General features: G+C 54.6%; 1 protein-coding gene across 2 annotated transcripts in view; it reads right to left on the bottom strand.

Annotated features, from left to right (window-relative positions):
• NOS1 (nitric oxide synthase 1) overlaps window positions 1-15,921 on the bottom strand; it is a 33,279-nt gene extending 17,358 nt beyond the window's left edge. The window contains exons 1-5 of one of the 2 annotated variants that reach the window (XM_035556778.1): window positions 15,197-15,921; window positions 6,264-6,396; window positions 1,664-1,801; window positions 1,071-1,216; window positions 801-963 (exon numbers count right to left, since the gene is read on the bottom strand). In XM_035556778.1, coding sequence (XP_035412671.1) covers window positions 801-963; window positions 1,071-1,216; window positions 1,664-1,801; window positions 6,264-6,396; window positions 15,197-15,921 — 1,305 coding nt within the window. The remainder of the gene's footprint in view (window positions 1-800; window positions 964-1,070; window positions 1,217-1,663; window positions 1,802-6,263; window positions 6,397-15,196) is intronic. The other variant, XM_035556779.1, reaches the window with a different exon arrangement.
• Window positions 15,922-20,441: the final 4,520 nt, after the last annotated feature.

Below are 20,441 nucleotides of genomic sequence, written 5' to 3'. Positions count from 1 at the left end.
GCCCAGGCAAAAACTTCCCCAGCCCAATGCTAACAACTGGATGCTGTTTCTGGCTCCTCCACCAGCAGTTTTGGTTTCTATTCTTTCTTGCAGACTCATGGCTGAAATGGGAGAGGTGTGAGCCAGGTCTGAGGGACACTGAGAGGGCGTGGAAACCAGGAAAGAGGCTCAGCAGGAGGCTTGAAGCCAGCTTCTTGCAGAAATGGCTCCCCCAAGGCTCAGATGTGCCAAAAGAAGAGCTGAAGGCTGAGCTGGGAGTGAAGGAGGCCCAGCCTCCTGGCCCTCCATGGTGCCCATGCCCACTGTGAAGCATCCCTAAGAACTGCTCGGCAGCACTTGAGTCGTGTTCTGGGTTACAAAGGGACACATCATCCCCATACCATGGGATTCCACTAGAGATGCCTAATTCAGATCCTATCCACAGGCTTCCAGCTAGTCAAAAGTGCACCAAATCAAATTATCTCCTGCCATAGCATCTCTGTACCAAAGGTGAGTGTGTACTGCTGCTGTTCTCCAGGCAAAACTGCAGCTTTGGAAGCAGCGTGTGAGATACTGGAGCAGCATCTGGTTTGGGAAGATGTTCCCTAGGGCAGCAGCTTTCAGTTGGCCCCATTTCAGACACAGACACCTCTATACACCTTCCCCTACAGATGTTTTTCCATCTCCTGCTGCCTTTCCAAAACTGTTGAGGCGAGCATGGCTGCCGTGTGCACCCCTATGCCGTGCTCCCTTGGGTGTTTGAAAAGCAAGGCTTGCCTTTCCAAAACCCCAGCGCATCCTTTGGCAGCTCTGGTGCTCACCTGCAGCTTGGACCACTGAATCCTGCCCACGCAGCGGGCTGCGTTTCGCCAGGCGTGCTTTGCTCCGTAGATCAACTCCGTGTCCCGCAGCTGGTAGGTGTCGGTGGCTTCAATCTCCTTGGTCACTTCCTCCAGCCTTTCCATATGGGCCTTGGAGCCGGACCTGTGTGGGTGGGGAGCGGGGTAGATGGCATTCACCAACCCGGGTGGAGGGCAGGAAATCCTGAAGAAGCAGCCTGACTTTCTGTGACCTTCTCTGGCTGTTCTTACCTCTTTATGGAGGAGTAGTACTGGTCAATGAAGTCCTTAGCCAAGAGGAGCACCTCCTCTTTCGTCCTGGTATCTTCCGACTTGCGGACATGCTGGCTAGGGGTCATTACTGAGCCCATGCAGATCTGCTCAGTGCACGCGGTGGCCTGGTGGGACAGAAGGAGACAAGCATGGCTTGGCTGTGTGAGCAGGGCTGGGGAAAGTCAGCGATTAGCTGCCCAGGAGTTGGTGACATCTTTGACAAACAGGGATATTTCCAACCCTGTTCATTTTCACACCTCTCAGTACTGTTGTGCAAGACAGCTCGAGCGTGTGCAGTCACCTCCTGCCCCACCTGATGCAGATGATTGAGACTCATTAAATTCTCATCCCAGCTCGACATAAAGCCCTATGCCTTTCCTTGCTCCTCCCAGGGGGACTCCCCTCTCACCCAGCTTATTGCACCAGAGGTTTGAAATTCAGACACCGCAGGAGACAAAAAGGGTGGCCTGGACTCATCCAGATGCATTTCTAGCCAAAAACATCTTGGAAACACCGTGATCGGCTCAGTTACACTCAGACAGCTTTCAGGCAGTCCTACCAACCCCACTCACCATTGCTGTCTTGAGATGCAGAGTGTCATGAAGCACGGCGCCCGTCTCCCAGTTCTTGATTTTGACGAACCGCGGGCACTTGGAAGGGCTCCCGTTCACTGTGCTCTTGGTTGGGGACTGCCGCCCCGACGGTGGCAGCTGGACAACAGAGAAGGTTAGTATTTGTCAATGAAATCCACACAAGGTTAATATTTGTCAACAAAATACAGGAAAAGAGTCACAACAAGCAGCAGCATCTTCCATTAGTGAGTCCCAGTGCTTAAATCCTAACGATAACACAGTGAGAGAAGGCGCATGATCCAAATATTTGGCAGCATTTAGGATCCTGCAATGGTGCAACCAACTCTCAGCATGGTTGAGAAGTCATCTCTGTTTACCAGACAGCCAAACCTGTAGGAGAGGAGTTAAAAAACAGACAGCAGTGACTTAGGAGAATGCCGCATTCAAGTTTCCCAGCGGAAGACTTATCTCTCCAAAATGTATTAGATGTATCTTTTTCAGGAGCATCACCTGCTCAGGTTTTACACACGCCAAGCTCAGTCTCACCAATATTAGCCCTCTGAGACAGGGCTAAGAGCTGAGCGTTCCTCTGAGCAAGCCAAAGGCATGTCTCCTTTGCTATCTATGCTGGAAGAACACCGGAATAAGGACGGATACATTACACAAGTGGGAGATCTGCTGAATTATTCATACTCAGATCACTTCGGGCTCAGCTCTGAGTCTCCAGCCCACCCCAATATCTTGCGTCAGGCTGGGCTCATCCAGCACGTCTTGAATTATAAGCCAGCATAAGGGAGAGTCTCGGCCAGCTTGTGCTGAGCAGAGCTGGCTGCACCTTCTGTCTGCAAGCTCTTCTATTTGCACATGTTTTCAGAAATGTTTTCAGATATCATCATATCCAATATGTGTGCTGCAACCCTCGTTCCTCCACGCACTGGAAAGCTTCACAAGGAGTCGGTATCTGATGGCGTGCCACGGGGCATGAGATCCACGTTGGTGCTGGAAAACAGAGACACTTCTGGAATTACACCTCGCATTAGGGTGTGCTTCATCTGCTGCCACTGCAGAGGTGCTGCTGGAGGTCTTGGGGGAATCCTCATCCCACGCCAGAGCATCTTGTCAGAACCCACTTGGATTTGATGCTGCTCAAAGGTTTGCATCTCTGCAGCGTAGATCTAGACTTGGATGGAGTTTTGGTGTAGCCTGCCTATGGGAACCTTGTAGCTTGTGTCCGTTTGTTAGTTTTTGTTTTTGTTTTTTCTCTCTAAAAAAGTGTAGAAATGGCACTGCCTTCAGAGTTTCACACTCCTTTGTGGTGGTCCTGCTTTGGGTCCTTGTCACAGTCGCAGCTCGTGGAGCAGCAGCACCAGTATAAATCCGGCATTACAGCCTTCCTCTCTGAAGGACCAGGCGGAGAACAGGCAGCACACAGTGGAAGAGCCTCTTGTTTCAGAAAAAGCTGCTTTGCTGATGGGCAAATCCAGGAGGGAAAGCCACAGGGGCCAGAAGGATGACAAAAAGAGACGAAATACAAGCACCACCACCAAACTTGCTCTTCCTCAACAAGAAGCCAATCCTGAACCACCAGGGCAAAAGATTTCCATCCTCCCTCCCCAGGGGGTGGATGCACCCAAATCCCTTGCCAGCGTGATGCCTGGGCTGACACCGACTCCTCTGTAGGACCTTCTTTAGTCCTCACAGTTTCCAAAAGCTTACCTCCTCACCTTGCCTCCACCAGACAGAAACCAGAAGTACCAACTAAGGCAGCAAGTGCTGGTTGCATCCAGAAAGAGCGTGTTATGGACCCAGATGTAGGAACAACCCCATCTGTGGTGAAGCAAGCACACGGTGCAAGCTGGTGGAGGATGGATACTTAACAGATGGGCTACCTTCAAGATCCCTGAAAGCTGCTCCCTTTCCTTTTTGGCTTTTCTCTGCAGGCACTGATGGAGTTTGCATCCTTGCTGCAACAAGGCCACAGTGCTGGGGCAGGATGAAGCCCCAGGTGCCAGGGGCAGCCGAGGTGACACCGCCTATGAGAAGCAGAAGCACCAAAACCCCACCACAGCTGCACGGAGAGCAACACCCAGAAAAAACTGGGAAGGAGCTGCATGTGCGTATGTATGCCTTCCTTGCACGGCATTGCTGGAACCAAATATTACCCCCGCTTCTCTCAGGGAGGCAGTGAGAGCTGCTTTCATGTTTTAATTAGGCAGCTGTGATATTAGTGACTCAAGAGTGGGACAAATGGAGGAGAGACTAACGGAGCAGTCGGGGTGTGCGCGTAAGATACAGGCATCTACAAGGCACTTATCGGTGGTGTGCAGCTTGAGAGATGTCTGCAGCTCTTACAGAGGGAGGGAAGAAAGGCACCCAGCCCTGCCTGGGGGCAAGGTGCCTAGGCTGCAGGTCCTCAGCCCTCCTCCTGCATCCCTGGGTGGCAAACACCGTCCTGCCGAGATGCATCAGCCATGGGGGACCCGCTTTGGACCACTTTGCTGGGTTGTGGGTCTATTAGCGTGCTGACATTTCCTTCCAGACTGCATTAACTCCAAACTGTACTGTTTTTGTTTTTATAAAGCCGTAAATTATCCTTACAGGCACGGATCTGCTGCAAGTCCCTTGCCCTGCCGCACATGTACGCGCCCGCCCGCATCGCCAACAAATCAATCCGTGCGGACTGAAATACGGGCGCAGGACGCGGGCTGGTGAAGTCACAGCATCTCCCCATCAGCCAGGCCTAGGGCTCCTGGGAAACCAGCAGAGCACACTGTGTGATTTTGAAAAAAAATATATATAAAAAAAAAAAAACAAAAAAAAACCAAACCCAGAGGAGGGATCGATGCCCAACCAGTCTTTCAGCACCTTATTACAAGCCTCGGTGAGCACTCCCCACCTGGCCAAGCGACTCCACCAAATCCTGCTTTAGAGAACAACGTGTATAAAGAGCTGGTGTTTGGCTTGGCTCGCCGCCGTGCTAACAGTTATTTATTGTGGCTTGTGAGGAGTTCAGCGAAATGCCCGCTGCCCTTTCTTTCCTCCCAGTCGCAGGCATCCCCGGGGAATGGCTGTGGGGAGCCAGGGAACCAGCCCTGCCTCCAGGGCTGGTGTGGGGATAAGAGGGATCAAAAGAAAGCCTGCACATCTAGCAGGGGGGGAAAAAAATTAAAGAGTTTAATAACAGCTTAAGACCGGGGATTTTGGCAGCCCTAGCATGGAGAGAAATTAAGCTCTGAACACAGAAGGTTATAAAGTGCTTATAGTAACAGACACGTACATGCACGAAGCTTAGCGAGGAGGCAGAAAGTCTGCATCTATCCAGGAAGGGACAAGAGCAGCAACCTGTCCCTGCTCGGGTGGGATCCTGAGAGCTGCTGCAGAGCTCTAACCACGGAGCAGGACGTGGGGCTGCCTGCGATGGCTCGCTGCTGGCTGCTCCCATTTACATGTGCAGACGTGGGTTGGTGACAGGTAAGGCTGTCTGTGCTGCTGGCAGGGCTGACTGTGCAGGGAGGATGGAGATTGTCCCTGGCCACATCCGAGCACCCAGCCGGGTGGGTAACAGCCGTGCAGCAAGCCTGGCACAGTCAGGATCACCTCGGCTGTGTCACCTTATGTGACCTCACGCCCTGCTCCTGGCCTTGCATCTTTCCAGTGCCTCTGCGATGGGAAAAGTGGAAGAGCCACAGCCCTGGAGGTGCTGCTGGGGATCGAGGCCAGGCTCAGCACCCATGTGCCCGATGAACCTGCCACTGCAGTGGTCAGCAAGTGGCAGGCAGCGAGGAGCACTGTGTGGGGTGGCAGCTCGTTGGGGCTGGGAAGAGGCGTCAGCCAGAGGGATCTGCTGAGGATTCTCCCAAGCCAAGGAAATATTGATTTTCTCGGAAATCTTCATGTGACCATGAAATCACTTTTCTCCCCTCCCCTGAAGAATACAATGAGAACCTGACAAGTCAGGTGGGGAGAGGACAGGCAAGGAGAACACATGGTCCCTGGATCGGTCCCCCATGTCCTGACCCACTGCTGGTTAATCCCACTGGGGCGACGCACTTTGCTGCCCAGGCTGGGCTATAGTCACGGGTATCGTGTTTTCCCCAGGGGGATCCTGCCTTGTGTCTCTGGCTTGGCTATAAACAGGGAGTTAATCCATTTTTGGCAAGAAAGCCTGAGAATTTATGTCTGTGGAGCGTGAGGAGATGAAAAGGTGCAGTACAACATGTTATCTGAAGCGCTATGTTGAATTACCATTGCATAAATCAAAACGACCTTAACGAGTCGGCTCAGCTTTTTGCCACCAAAAGGGCCGATGGTCCCAAGGGAGGTTTTGGAGATGTGGTCCCTGGCTACGCTCCCATTCCACCTTGGCTCCTTGGATGAGGAGCATCCTTCTCCAGTAATACGTGCCCTGCCTGAACCCTGGGGAATTCAGCTTCTGGACCACATGTGCTCTGTCCACCATTGACTCCAGGTCTTGGGACCATGGGTCCCCAGGACAACCCAGCAGTCCTTGCAGCCTCCCTGCAGTGTGAGAGCCCCCCAGGAGGGGTCCGCACCCTGCAACCCATCCCCACCCAATGCAGCACAAGCAACGGGCGCTTACCTGCTCTGCTTCGGAGTAGGGGTTGTTGAGGACCGTGGGCACGTTGCTCTTCCCCCACAGGTCACCCAAGACACGGTCATTCTCCATCCGAGCTGGCAAGGCTTTCTGCAGCTTGTTTTCCCCTTCCCTGAAACTGAAGGGTTAAGAAGCACTGGGGTGAGCGGGCTGGGGACGGGCAGTGGTGCCAGCCGCCGTCGCTCCAGTCGCTCCGTGTTCTGCTGGAGCCGCTTCCCGCAGGAGCAAAAACTCAGGCGTCCCACCAGGGGAGGGGAGGGAACACTCTGCCTTGGCCAAGGCGATGAATCACTCCTGCGAGGGCAACCCAAGCACGACGGGCGTTTTGTCGTGCGGGTGAGCGTGGTGCTGGCACAGCAACAGGGGCCCCGTGCCCTGCGTTCGGCCAGGGGACGTTGGTGTGCCCGGCTCCCAGCCTGGCACCCCAAGGCGAGACCACGCCAGCCCTGGTGCTTGCTCTATGGGGGTGACGTGCCAGCCACCCTGCCCCCCAAAATCAAGCCGGCTCCATCCAGAGCCCTGTGAAAGCAAGCAGAGAGGGGGGTGAAGGAGAGCCATGCACATTTCTAGCTGCAAAGCCTCACGGCAAAACCGGCTGGGTTTGCAGAGAGCAGGTTGGTGCTGATGAGTGAAAGGAGAGGAAAAAAAAAAAACAAGGAAAAGTAGGCGCTCCCAGGAGGCAGAAGCAATGCTCTCTCCTCTTCCTGACCTTTACAGATGCTGCAAATGCCGCTGTGTGCAAGCGGTTTTACCCGGGCGAATATGTTCAAGCAAACAGACGGCTCGCCTACACGGAGTACATCTGTAAGGCTGGGGGACGAGGGTACCCCTGGTGCTGGCTGCCCCTGCCTGCACAATAAGACGGATGAAACACACGGTGCACCGTGTCTGCCGTGCACGTTGTGTCTGGGGAACGTCCGCAGAATGTTAGCGAGGCTGCTAAATGCCATCCAAACAGGTGATGGAAAACCACTGCCATAAAAACCCACACGAAGGAGAAAAACAAATGGGGTTTGGAGACATGACACCCAGCACACGCAGGCTGTAGCATCCAGGCTGAAGCAAAGGCACCGAAAGCCCTGATGAGGCTCCGGACCCGGTCCGGCACAGCAGCACCGCTACTTTGCCCTTGCTCAACAGCCCGTCATCGAGCTAATGTGCTCTGGCAATGGCATTGCTCTGGCTGTCAGTTCTTAAAACTCTTCCAGATGCCCAATAGAGTTACTAACGAGCCTTCTCATTAACAACGGCAGGCTCTGGGCACTGACCAAAGCAGGACGCTCATGCTCGGGACAATTCACGCCAGCATGGTGTTCCTGACACCATCTCGAGGAGACACATACGTACAAAGAAATCCAGCTTCATGACATCCCTCACCCTCAGCTTATATCTTTAGGTAAAGCTTAAGCAAAATACTTCATTTAAAGGCTATCTCTCTGTGCTCTAACTTTCCAACATTTTTTTTTCTGCATTCACAGAGCAATGCTCAGCTGCTACAGTATTACACCCAGGTCCTGGACATCTTCCCAACATTCGCTGCCTTAGGGTGGCCAACGTGGTGCAAGATAAGGGGTACAAGTGCCACAGGGCAGCTTGTACCCAGAGTTGTACCCCCTGCTGCTTGGAGAAGAAAGTAGTTCTTCTGCCCCGTGGCTGGTATGTGAAAGGCTGCCCATCAGATAAGGCACGAGGAACCACTGCACCACACAGCCACAGCAGGTGCTGGGTCCTTACTGCATGGCAGAGCACCCGGCAGCCACACCGGGGTGCGAGGTGTGGGGATGTACACCACATCAGCCCCATGCTTGCTTGCTGAAGGAGAAGATGAAGAGCTTTGCTAGCTGTACTCCAACCCACGTGTAGGATGCTCTAGCTGCTGTGCTTTGATGCCATCCACGGGATGTGCGTGCACCACGGATTTGGGCATTGCATCAGGACCTTGTGTCACTGCTTTCCCCTGCTGGCTGCCAACTCAAACCAGGTCCTCAGGAGACAAAGCTTCTGAGACCCCCGCTCATGTCCCTGCCCTGACAGTCTTTGCCCCGGGGAGCCACAGCAGCCCAAGAAGAGACAGCCCTGCTTTGCTCCACGCAGCCTTGGCACCAGCTTTGCCTTGGCTGCTCTTGGTGTTGCTGGGGACCCCCATGAACCACACACCCTGCCGTCTGCCAGCCCACCAGGGGCTCCGGACACATCCAGCCTACCTCCATTCCAGCAGCAAGGCAGCAACATGAAAATGCAGCTCTTCCCCCCAAGGCAATCCCAAGACAAATCTGGCTCATCCCCCCAAGACAAGCCCAGCTACTGAACCTCCTGGAGAATACTCATTTTCACAGCTGCACATTCCCGCCCTCTTGCCTTAAGCCCCATCATACCAAGGAGCATGGAGCTGGCCAACACGGAGCCTCCACGCACAAGAAATGATGGGCAAGCACAACCCATCTTGCAGCTGATGAGCCTCAACGTCCTGCTCCGCAACTGCTCCAAAACCCGAGACACAAGCCCTAAATCTGTATGGTGATGGAAGGAATCCCTCGGAGCCTGGTGCTGAGCAGAGGAAACCAGCCCCACGAGGGGCCACAGTGCCCCTCCGGCAGCACATACTTTGCTTCTGTGCAAAGAGGCTTGGGCAGGCAGACCCCAGCGTGCCAGATATCCAGCAGGCACCTCCAAAATGACACCAAGCACACGCCTGCAGGCGCCTGGCGCGACCTGCTGCTTGCAGAAAGGTGTCTGCAAGGCCGTCTCAATGGGTGCCTGCCGGCATGAGGGAACCTCGGGGAGGAATCCATCAATCGGCAGCGGCCGCCGGAGGACGTGGCTGGGAGGCTGCAGGCGTAATCTCATTGTCTGCACACCAGCGAAGCCGTGAATGCTGGTACCTGTGCCAACGGCACAGAAAAAGACCAGATGCTCGAATTAAGTCATCGCCGTCGTCGGCAGCTTCTTGCATTAGAAGTAGGACGGGTTTGCTGGAGCTGTCCCCAAAAGCAAGAGGCACTGTCCCCAGGCATGGTGAGGTCCAGGCAGGCACCGGGGGTGAATGCTCGGGACCTGGCACATTTGCAAGTGGGACAACACCAGGTTGCACAGTGCTATTTAGGCTCGACAGCAATATTGTGCGCAAGGCAGTGAGGTGCTGTCCCCGGATTAAAAAAAATGCAAAAGCGCAGCTGCAGCAAAGCCACTGGCCGAAGCTGGAGGTGCATTGCCTGCCTCTGCCCCATGCAAGGAAGGCTCTGTCCCTCGCAGCACGGCTGCTGTGTGCCCCGGCTGAGCTAGAGCAGACCTCCTTCGGATGCACACAAGTATCCGGCCCTTTCAGAGACAGAGGAGAGAAAAGCCCATTCAGAGCTGCCACAGCCTCGCCCCGTCCTAGCCCAGATGAGGGGGGAGAAAAAAATAAAATAAAAATAAAATCAATTGCTTCATTATACAAATATTTCCTGCCTATTTCTTGCAATTGCCTTGTGTGAGAACTCATGCAGGAACGGGGTCTTTTGGGCCCGTTGTTTTCCTCTCTTGGCCCGGCTTCACGGCCGGCAGCAGAGCCGTGGGGCGAGCCGCCCACGCGCACACAGGATGGTCCTGGCGGGGCAGCCAAAATCCTACAGCCTCCAGACAACACGCCCAAAAGCGCTTAGCAATGGGTGAGCCAAAAGGGGCTGCCCCTCCTGCTGCTTCCTTCAGAGAAACCCTCCCAACTCGCCCTCAAACCTGACCTGCACACATGGATCCAGAGCAGGTTTTTCGGAAGGGACCCCGCCTGTTTGTTCTGAAAGCAAAATTTGCTGCTTAAAAAAAAAAAAAAAAAAAAAAAAAAAAAAGGCAGAGGAATCCTGTCCTCCCCCACCCGTGCAGCTTGCTGTCTCACCTCGGAAAGAGCATCTGGCTGTTTGGGAAAATGAGAGGCACCACTGTTTTCTTTTGACTAATTTGATGATGTTGCAGTGCTCACAGTGATGAAGCAGAAAGGAAGTTGCTGAGAACAGCCCTTTGAGAAACGTCTCCAAAAGCTTTTCCGAAAAGGAAGGGGGAAAAAAAATAATAAATAAATATATGAGCAAAAAGAAATTTGTCACTCCACTCCTTTGAATTTGCTTGGCAGAAGGATCTCTCTGATTTCCCAGGCAGAGATGAGAGGCACAAGTGGCTGCTGCTGTCCCCAGGGGGCAGTTTGGATGGAGCAAGGAAGAAGCGGATGTCCACTGCTGCCGGGGGCAGACGGCTCCTCCAAGCCCTCATCCTGAAAACCCTAGGCTGTGCTTGGGACCCTCATGGGAAGCTCACCCATCAGCTGCGGGAGGGAAATACCTTGCTTTCTTTGTTTCCTTCCTCCTGTGTTGTCCTTGGGGATTGCAAGGATGAGCCAAAACCAGAAGGAATCACTTCGAAAGGTGGTTTGTGCTCCCACAGCCGGTGGCTGCAGGAGCAGCAAGGCAAGAAGCCCCTTCCTAAATGAGAAAGATGACTTCTGACTGCATCGAAGAGAAGGGACAAAGCCAAACTGACGAGGATGTGGCGTGGCAGGAGCATGGGGCTCACCCTCGTGAGGCCAGGGTCATCGCTGCGCTGTGCCCTCTGCAGGAACTGGGGATGGACGAGACAAGCTGCCCCGGAGCGAGGCCATGCTATGAAACTTGAGGTTGCTAAACGTGGTGGAAGGGGCGTTGGCAGATAAAGACCTGGGAACATATCCCGGTGCCCCAGCTGATCCTAGCATCATTCGAGATGCTGCCAGTGTCAGATCCGACCCGCAGCTGCTGTCCCTGCCCCTTCCCAGCCATGCCCAAAGGGCACCAAAATGATTTCAGCACCCAAAGGGCTTCAGCCTGAGCCCAGCCCAGGTCTGCCAGGGTCGCTCAGCTGGACTTGCCAGCAGGGACCAGGCTCAGGGACGGGGTGTTCCCAGTGCTCCCACAGCATTGGGGTGCAGCTCTCTAATCACCAAAAGCACAAGTTGCCACCCTCTTGTTACCACCCACACATCCGGGTGCTGCCTCCACCATTACACCTCGGAGCTATGTCCCCGAAGCAGTGCTGGGTCTCAGAAGGACAAGGACAGAAACGTGACACCCTGCAAGAAGGATGTTGAGCAGCCTCTCTTAGAAGACTTCTCAGAAGGGTCTCCAACAGTGTATTTTGGGGTGGAATTTGCTGTTTTCAGGCACTAAACACCACTCTGGCTGAGCCTGATGAAGTCAGGGTGATGACGAGGAAGAATCCGCGGAGGGAGAAGGGGAGGAAGAAGAGGGTTACTCACTGCCAAAGCTTCCTGCCTCAACGTTTTGAAAAATAACACGATAGATCCAGGGAACCTTTTCATTTCAGAGGTTTTAAAGTTTTGTGTCCAAGTACAGAATAATGAAGACATCAGAAATGCAAATGAAATGTTTTGAGCAACACAAAGAGATTTTGGCGGCGGCAAGGGAGGTGGGAGGAAGAGAATTTTCTCTTCGAGAACTGCAAAATTACGGGGTTTGTTCCAATGCAGGATGGAGCCTGAAACCCTGAAACCCTTCATAAACAGAATTCCTGCTCTCAGCACACTTCTCCCTCTCAGGGCTGCTGATGCTGCTTTTTGGCCCCCGAAGTGCCATGCTTCCATCATGCCGTTCATGTTATGGAACACACCTGGGAAGAAAAACAAATACTGGCAACTTGGTGGGGGGAGAGGGAGGGAAAGATGGGACATGACAATCTCCCTAGAGCTCAGAGGGAAAAACAGACCTAGGTTAGCTGGCAGGGAGTGAATCAAACTCTATTTTTATTTTCTAGCCCACGGTGAGCCTCATGGCAGAAATGCCAGTTCTCATAATACCTTGCTCCCCACTTCCATGCTCTGTTTTATGATCAACCTCTTGGCAGATGGTTTGAGCCATGGAGCAGACATTCAGCTGTGGTCATGGCCCGTCCCATGGGCATGCACCGTGTCCATGGGGCACCTCGCAGCCAGAAGTCAGCAGGGAGCAAAAGCCAGGCCATGCAGGGGCAACCTCCCCAGGGAGCACAGCCCCCGGGTGCAGGGGATGGGGATGAAATGATTTTTTTTCCCCCAATGCAAATTTCACAGTTTCCAGTTTTTCTTGCAGGAAGCAACACAGACACCAGGTGCAATCTGAATCCCTTTCAGCAAAGCCCACCTTGACCGAGAAGTGTTCGGCTGCTTGCGAATAACCTCAGCCTTGCGCCATCCTTTCTTGCCCTGGGAAAGCTGTCAGAGCTCTGCGAGCCCGACTGGCTTTGACAAATGCTGCTGGCAGTGAAGGTCAGCACCAGGCAAAGATGGAGACAGAGCGGGGTTGGACCCGAGACCAGCATCTTCCGCTGGATCATGGTCAAGTGATCCGGGCTGGAGGTGTAAGGCTCAGCCCTGAGCGAGGATTTGCACCCTTCTGATATTTAGGTAGAGCTCTGTTCCTGTTTTGATTGACCTCAGCTCTGCTTGGTCCCTCCAGCCTGGAGAAGACCCAGCCTAGGGCACCAGAGCTGCATCAATCCGTCAAGGCTTGCTTATTTTTTTGGGCATTTCTTTGGCATCGAGCACCGCAGTCTCTGCAGTGATCCACTCCCTATCGCTCCCTGACCTTTCTGCACTTCTCCGGACCAAGAAAACTCTCAGTCTAGAAGACCTTCACCATGCCCCAGCTGTGCCTGAGACCGAATGGAGGAAATGAATCATCTGCAGCACGTCGCAGGATCGGGGGAGAGGCAACCGAGCAGTGCTCTTTCCCCTGCAGAGCAGTCTCCGACACATCCTCCTGCAGTGCATCCCCTTCCCCGCTCCCCCCGAGCACCCCGGTCCTCTCCCTCACAGAGCTCTACCCCAAGAGCCGGGCTGCAGCTTTTCATCAGGCAGAAGATTGAAGGCTAATTTTGCTCAAAAAGTGGATTTTCAATTCCAAGCCACTTTTATAAATACATATCTAAGATATTGAAAAATAAAGTGAGTTGAGCTTTGGTGAAGTACCCACTTTGCTGATTTTTTTTTGTTGTTGTTGGTTTGAGATCCTTCAGTTTAAGTGAATTTAAACTGTTTCTGTGTAATCTCTTGAAGAAGCAGAAGAGATCCCTCCAAGGAACAAAGCCTTTTCCATCTCTCCCCAAGCTGGAACAGAATTTCCTTGGCGAGCCTGCAGCTGCTGGGCTGGGACGAGGAACAGGAGGGTGAGGCTGAGCCTTGTAGCAGTGCTTGGGACCATGCCCCCCGCGGCTTCCGAGCTTCTTGCAATGCACAACAAGCACTCCAGTGAGTGTATTTATGGGGTGAGAGGGAAAGCACCGGCCAGAAATGCTCACTGAGAATATTTCTTCCCACTTTTTACATAGCAGAGACTGCAGGTCTCTGGTGCTGGATGCAGCGTGCGGGGCCCTGAAATGTGCATGGTGGGGGGATGCTGCCCTGTCCCACGGCCCATCCCAAACCCCCGCTAGTGTGGGGCAGAGCAGATGTGTCCTGCCTCATTGTGGCAGCACCAACACGCTTTGAGCAGCTGTGTCCTCCGCATGGAAAATGCACGATGTGGGTGAGCAGAAGCGACAAGAAGAAAACAACCACAAATAAAGAAGGAGATGAAAAGCCTACATTAGGTTGTGGTGGGAGCAACCTCCTTCTTCTGATTAAAAAAAAAAAAAGAATCCCTTTTCAAAGTCTGTTTTGTAAACAGTTTTTTTCCCCTCCCTAAGGAAGCAAGGAAACTTGAAGCTAGAAATCCTACTGCCACCAAACCTAGGTCGCCAGCTCCAGCAAACCCTCCTGCCCAAGCCTCCTGGCGGTTCCATCCCGTCAATAAACGAGGACAGGCACAGCCTGCTGCGGCACTTGGCACGGCCCTAACATGTTCGGGGACTCGGGGAAAGCGACAGGACAAAGCAAAGTATCATTACTAATACGTGGCCAGGAGGCAAGAGAGCTGTTATGGAAAAATCACTACCGAAAACCCGAAGCACCACAGGGAGAAGCGCCGCATCCCCCTGTAAACACCCCTGGGGAAATGCCGAGGAAGAGGGGAAGGATGACACTGCGTGCACGGCCCCGTGCAGGGCAGGCAGCAAAGATGCAGCCCCCAGCTCCATCCCCCTGACTTCTCCGTCCTCAAGAAGCCACGGGGTGAGCGCCCTTATGTCCCCACCCTTGTCATGCACGTATGCATACTGAAATTATTAACTCGATCGAGAAGCAGGGGGAGAACATGCAGCTCTTCTGCTGTGTTTCAGCAAGTGGTGGTGGTTTCTGAGCGCTTGAAGGGAAACCTATTCCCCTTCCCTCTGCCCCGAGCACAGCAGCACCCGGGGCTGGTCCTGCTGCCTGCATGGGGCTGCCCCTGGCTTCAGCAGGAACCGGGATGGAGCTCTCCTTATACCTCCCGAAGCCAGAGCCCCGTTAACAAATGACACAGAAGGTCCTGAGAGCCATTTCTCTTCTCCTGCCACTCTGACCTTCACTCTCCCTGCCGTTAATCAATAGCAGATTTCAACCGGAGGGCTCTGGAGCAGAGCAGCCAGGACAGCCTGTACCAAAAGTCTTATTTGCCAAGGGGAAACCGAGGCACAGGGTCTTGTTTAACACCTGCAACCTCTGAAATCAAGAAAACCGAATAGAAAAAATCGCCAGCCCACGGTCCCCACATCGCACATCAGATCAGCTTTTCCATTCCTGATGTCTCCCCGATCCCCCATGTTTACACCTCTCTCCACCACCTGCTCCCAATTTTTCATTCCTCTTTTCTTCCCCTCATCAACCTCACCCTACTCTTCTCATACCCCTTCCTCTCTCGTCTCCATCCTGCTGTGTTACACGGCAATTTCTGGAAAGGTGCTCCCTGGCCCCGCAACATGCCACGGTGAGTGACAAAAACTGGCACATTTCAGCAAAAGTTAAAAAAAAAAAAAATGTATATATATATGTAGGGACCTACCAGTCTACCTGGACTTCTATATCTCTTGTCTCTACCTTGCAGGGTGCATCTCCATCGCCGTCCTTACTGCTGCTCTTCAGGAGATCCAGGACGGGCTCAATCTCTTTGAGCAGCTCGTTGTCTTCCACGCCGCCGTTGAGGCACAGGTGGCTGCAGGCACTGTCCTTCCCCTTGCCACCGTCCTGCCCCTTGGGGCCGGGAACGATGCCGTTAACGTGGACCATCGGCTCCTCTCGCCCCGTCTCCCGGGCCCACAGGGAGCCCATGGCGCGGGCGGCTGCTGGCAGCGGCTGCTCCTTGCCCTGGAGGTTTGGGTTGGACAGGTCGACCCCCTTCGGTGCCGGGCACAGGGGTCTGGTGACACGGATGGTTTTCGGAGTCCCGTCGCCGGCAAAAGTGGTCTCCAGGTGAGTGGTGAAGCCCTCGGGGCCCCGCAGGATGAGGACCACGTAGGTCTCGGAGGCGATGCTTCTCAGTATCTCCAGCGCAGCCTCATAGCTCATGTCCACCAGGGGCCTGCCATTGACGGCTAAAATGATGTCCCCAGCCTGGATGAGGCCGCTCTGCTCAGCGGCCCCTCCCCGGATCAGGTCGGAGACGATGACGGGCGGCTTGCTGACGCGCTCCTTCACCAGGAAGCCCAGGCCCCCCACCTTGCGCTTGAAGAGCCTCACCGAGATGACGTTGGGCTGTATCTGCTGCACGCTGAACGCACTCTCTTCCATGGCAGCCCACGTCACCAGCCTGCAGGCCAGGACCTCGACACTCGCTGAGTGCTGAGATTTGGGGAGCTGGGGGATGCTTATCAGGCTCTTCCGTGCCTCGTTTCACTGCAAAACGCCTCTGGGCTTCAGCTCCAGGCTGGCTTTCTGCAGCATCCTTGTCCTGATCTCACCAGGAGAAAGAAGCAAGGTGAGGGGCAGGGTGGGCAGCTCCGGGCATCGCTCACCGAGCGGGGGCCATGGGGGATGACATGCTGGCTTCGAGTCACCCTCTGGTCCCGGAGGCTTGGAGGCAGCCAGCTCGCCACATGAGCATCCCCACGGGTTATTCAGGCTGCAAACGGGCCATGAGCTGCTTTATCTAGAGGAGGAAAAGACAGCAAAGGAGAGAGAAAGAAGTGATGTGGGGTGGGCGCAAAGTGCCACGGGCGCCCACGTGCATCAACCCGTCCCCGCAGATGTCACCCCCCAGATGCCTTCGGAGCCAGGCTGCAGCCTCGCGTGGCTCCGGGCTCCCTTTCCTCCGCTCCCCCTGCGAAAATAAAAAAATCCACACCATCTGTTCAGAAGGGAATGCAAAAGGCACAGAGCAGGGGAGTGCTGGGAAGGGGCCACGGGACAGCCCTGCTCCGACCTCTCCCTGCTTCGGTTTGAGCACAAACGTCCGAGCGAGTTGCATGAGCCAGAGCAACATGGTGCTCAGTGTGGTGCTCAGCGTGGTGCTCAGCAGGGCTTCCTGCTGCTCATCTGCCTGTGCTTTGCACAGTCCCCAACCTGATGCTCAAGATGGATGAGGGTGAGCTGGATGCTCCCTGCCCAGGACGAACCCTATTCCACGGGCACCTTCCCACTCTATTCCCCCATTCACTCTATTCTAGAGCCCCATTCACTCTATCGGGAGAAGGAGCAGCAGCCAGGAGCAGACAAGGCAGTAGGAGAGGACAGTCAGCTCCTCTTACCGGCGTTGCTCCGAGTTATTTACACTGACAGTGCTTTTAAGCCTGGCTGAAGGGCTGGCAGCCTCGGCTCCTCCTCTCCCGTGTCCCAGCCGCAGCATGGGGGTGCAGAGGCTCAGCTGGGCTCCCCCTGTGCCCAGCGCTGCCAGTTCTGCACAGCTCCCAAACCAACCAGTGGAAAGTCATCCGGAGGCGAAGCAGGGAGTTCAGTCAGCCCTCGGGGGACCCCAAGCATCTGGGCATGACTTTCTACAGCACTCGGGCGGCCTGGGGAGCCGCGGGTCGTTGCCTCCTGATGAGGCTGTGTGCTTGCGCCGGGTAACGTCAGCTCCCAAACCCTCTCTGCATTCCCTGCACACTTCTGAGGTGCCCTGGAGAACGTTTTGCTGTGGGGCTATGCATTTAGCAGCAAGCTGAAATGCAGATGCCTTCTTTTTTCTTTTTAAATCTGAATTTTGGGGAGAAAATGGAGGGTGCTAGGCATGTCAAATCAGTCTGCTGCCCCCAGAGTATCACATTCAGGGGGTTTGCCCCTTCGAGCACCCCACACCAAGCACCCCCTGCCCCGTGGGACCCCAGGACGCAGCTGCAGGCTCGGCAGGGCTGAGCTCCACAAAGCCATGGGCTGAGCTCCAGCACCCGGCTGGGAAAAAACAGGGATCTGAGCGGCAGGGCAGCGCCACCAGCCCCGGCACTAACTCACTCGGGCATTTTAATCCATGTGTGACGAAGGCTGCTGACCCCAGAGTGGCTCTTTACAAGCAAGTAGAGAACAAAGCAGAGACCCATAACCCCATGTGAAGGATTTAACCCCTATTGCCCTTCTGATATTGCCCAGCCCCTCCATCCCATTTCCATCAGCACCACTGGGGGTGCCCAATGAACCAGTCGAGTGTCTCTCAAGGGGCTGCTTCTCCCCACGCAGGCTCTTGTTCTCCATCCTCCCACTGCCACCAGCACGCAGCAGGGTCCCTGCACCCCCCAGTCCCATCCCTGCACCCCCCAGTCCCACATCCCCTGTGCAGAGGAGGTCACCACGACCCCACCACCACACAGGATTCGTTCTCTGTGCGATGCAAGAACAAACAAGGCTTTGGGAGCCGTGTGAGTACCACGCGATGTGGGACCACCAGGTTCCCTGGCAGGGGAAAACCCTGTTATTTGCTCTGCATTAGTCACCGGCTCCACGATGCTCATGAACCCAATGCAGCCGGCTGCATCCGTGTTTGCAACGAGCCCGGCACCAGACCCATGGTGCCAAACCCTCTGCAAGCAGACCCGTTGCAGCTGAGCCCCCCAGCCCCAGCATGTGCTGTGGACAGTCCCCAGGGCATCCAGCAGCCCCGAGGACCTGCCCTCGGTGTCCCCAGCACTCCTGGGAGCCAGAGTAAGGGGAAAAGTCACCATGCTGCAAGTTCAGCTTGTCGGCACACATGTGGTGACAGTGTTTTCCTGGACACCCATTAGAGGCTGTGTCTCATCTGAGTGGTTTTGCTGCCAGCTGCAAACCAGCATCACCAGCAATCCCAGCCAGCAACAGCTGTCTCCAGCCTGCAAAACCCCAGGGAGCGATGGCACTGCTGGGTGCACACCTCTCCCCACCCAGAAACCCACCAACAGCATTCCTTGATAGTAGGAAGAAAAGGAAAAAAGGAGATGAAAGGAGAGACCTTTCAGCAAGCTCGGGGCGAGCACCAGCGTGCCCCATACAGACAAGAGGGTGCCTCGCTCCCCGACCTTGCACACTCCCACCCACGTGTGATCAGAGGTTGACATCTCCCACCAGCTATGGGCTCTGCATCAGCAAGTCCCCAGAAAGCCAGGGAAGGGCATCACTTGCCTGCTCAGGGTTTTTATTCCCCTTCAAACTTACTCCTTCTTTCTCCTTTTGCTTTTACCCAGAGTAAGGAAGGTGAGAGGGTGGAGAGGCAGGAGGGCAGGCGAGGAGGGTCAGGACAACCTGTCTTTACACCCCCGACCCTCCAGCTCCCCTGGGGAGGACGTGGACGAGCATTTCCCAGCTATAACACCTTGCACCATCAAAGCTGCGGGGAGATGCTGTCTGCTGGTGGTACGGGTGCCTGGCCGCAGTTCTCTGTACAAGCATCATTAGCAGTCTGATTTATGAACCCAAGGGCAGCAGCATGTTTGCCAGGTCGTAGATTTAAAGCTACCAGCGGTGTCACGTCCTACTCCTTAGAACTGGTGCAGCAAGCAGTGTGTCACTGCTGGTGAGCACTACTTGCATGGAAATGCTTATTTCAGCCTGGAAAGGGAACCGAGAAGGGGACGATGCCATGGTAAAAGCCAGGCTCGCTCCCTGCCAAGCCAGTCCCGTGTATTAAGCACCAATGGCTGGTGCAGTCCAGCTTTCTGCCTCAGTTTCCCTCCCCTTCCAAAGCGTAAAACAGAGGGAAACCAACCCAAATTATCAAAGAGCAGCAAACCCTGCAGAGCTGCAAGCTTCCAGCACCTCCGACCAGCATCACCAAAGCACTCTCTCCTGTCTCAACATGCACCCATGCTGATGAGACCTGTTTCACAAGTGTTACCCAGCGCAGGACACGGCACAGCACGTGTGCCCCCACGGTGGCACTGATGGGGCTTGGCAGCTTTGGGGGCATTCACTTAAGGACCAACAATCCTCATGCAAATAGAGAAAAATGTTCTGAGCCACCAGACAAGGTTCCAAGCAAGAAACCACATTACACGTACATTAATTGGGTGATTCGATTTCAAAAGACGGGCAGAGGAGAAATCCATCCTCTGCCCTTAGCACGATCTCTCCCCCATCGCAGGCGGAGGCAGCCCCAAGGTGTGGGCACCGGCGTGCCCCTGCCCTCACAATTCGATTCCGAGCCTTGTCTCTCGTAGATCTTTGGCGCGGTAATGGCTTACATTTCTACGTGCCAGCTTTAAATGGACACCATTGTCTTATTTAATTAGTTTTCGTGGGATTTATGCCGCTCCACGAAGAACCCCAGGGCTGATGGATTTATGCCCATTTAATTTTTACAACCCGTGGAGCGTCAGTGACTCTGATGAGGAGCAATGGGACGCAACATATGCACAGTTACTGTAAACCGGCATGTTTGTGCATCTGAAAATGGAGCATTAAAGTGATTCACTGGCAGGCAGCTCGCTCATGCCAGCACTTCTGCGCTCGACTCCCGTTCGGCTGAGACCAGCGCCGCGATGTATCTGTGTGCGCAGCCTCTCCATCCCCAGCACACAGACAGTTTCCCCCAGCTATCTCCGTTTATCCACCTCCTACCAACCTCACCAACATCCTCCTGGGAAGGAGCGAGCCCTTCCTCCTGCCCAGCTCCGCTTATCCTTCCCATCCCCATGCATGAGGCTGGGAAGTGGCCCTTTCGCCTGGGCAACCATGTTTCCTTTGCCTCCCTGACAAAGCTGATTTACACCCAGGCATGAACTGAATAAAAGAGAACTTTTAACACCTGCACGACAACCTCGTGGTAGTGCCCAGCTCCAGGTGATGCTGCAGGGCTTTGTTATAGGGCAAGCAAAACGTTACATTTGCTCATCACCATTTAGCCGGGCTGA

Source organism: Cygnus atratus, chromosome 17 (assembly GCF_013377495.2).
Source record: "Cygnus atratus isolate AKBS03 ecotype Queensland, Australia chromosome 17, CAtr_DNAZoo_HiC_assembly, whole genome shotgun sequence".
NCBI lineage: Eukaryota > Metazoa > Chordata > Aves > Anseriformes > Anatidae > Cygnus > Cygnus atratus.
This window is presented reverse-complemented; position numbering and strand designations above follow the sequence as displayed.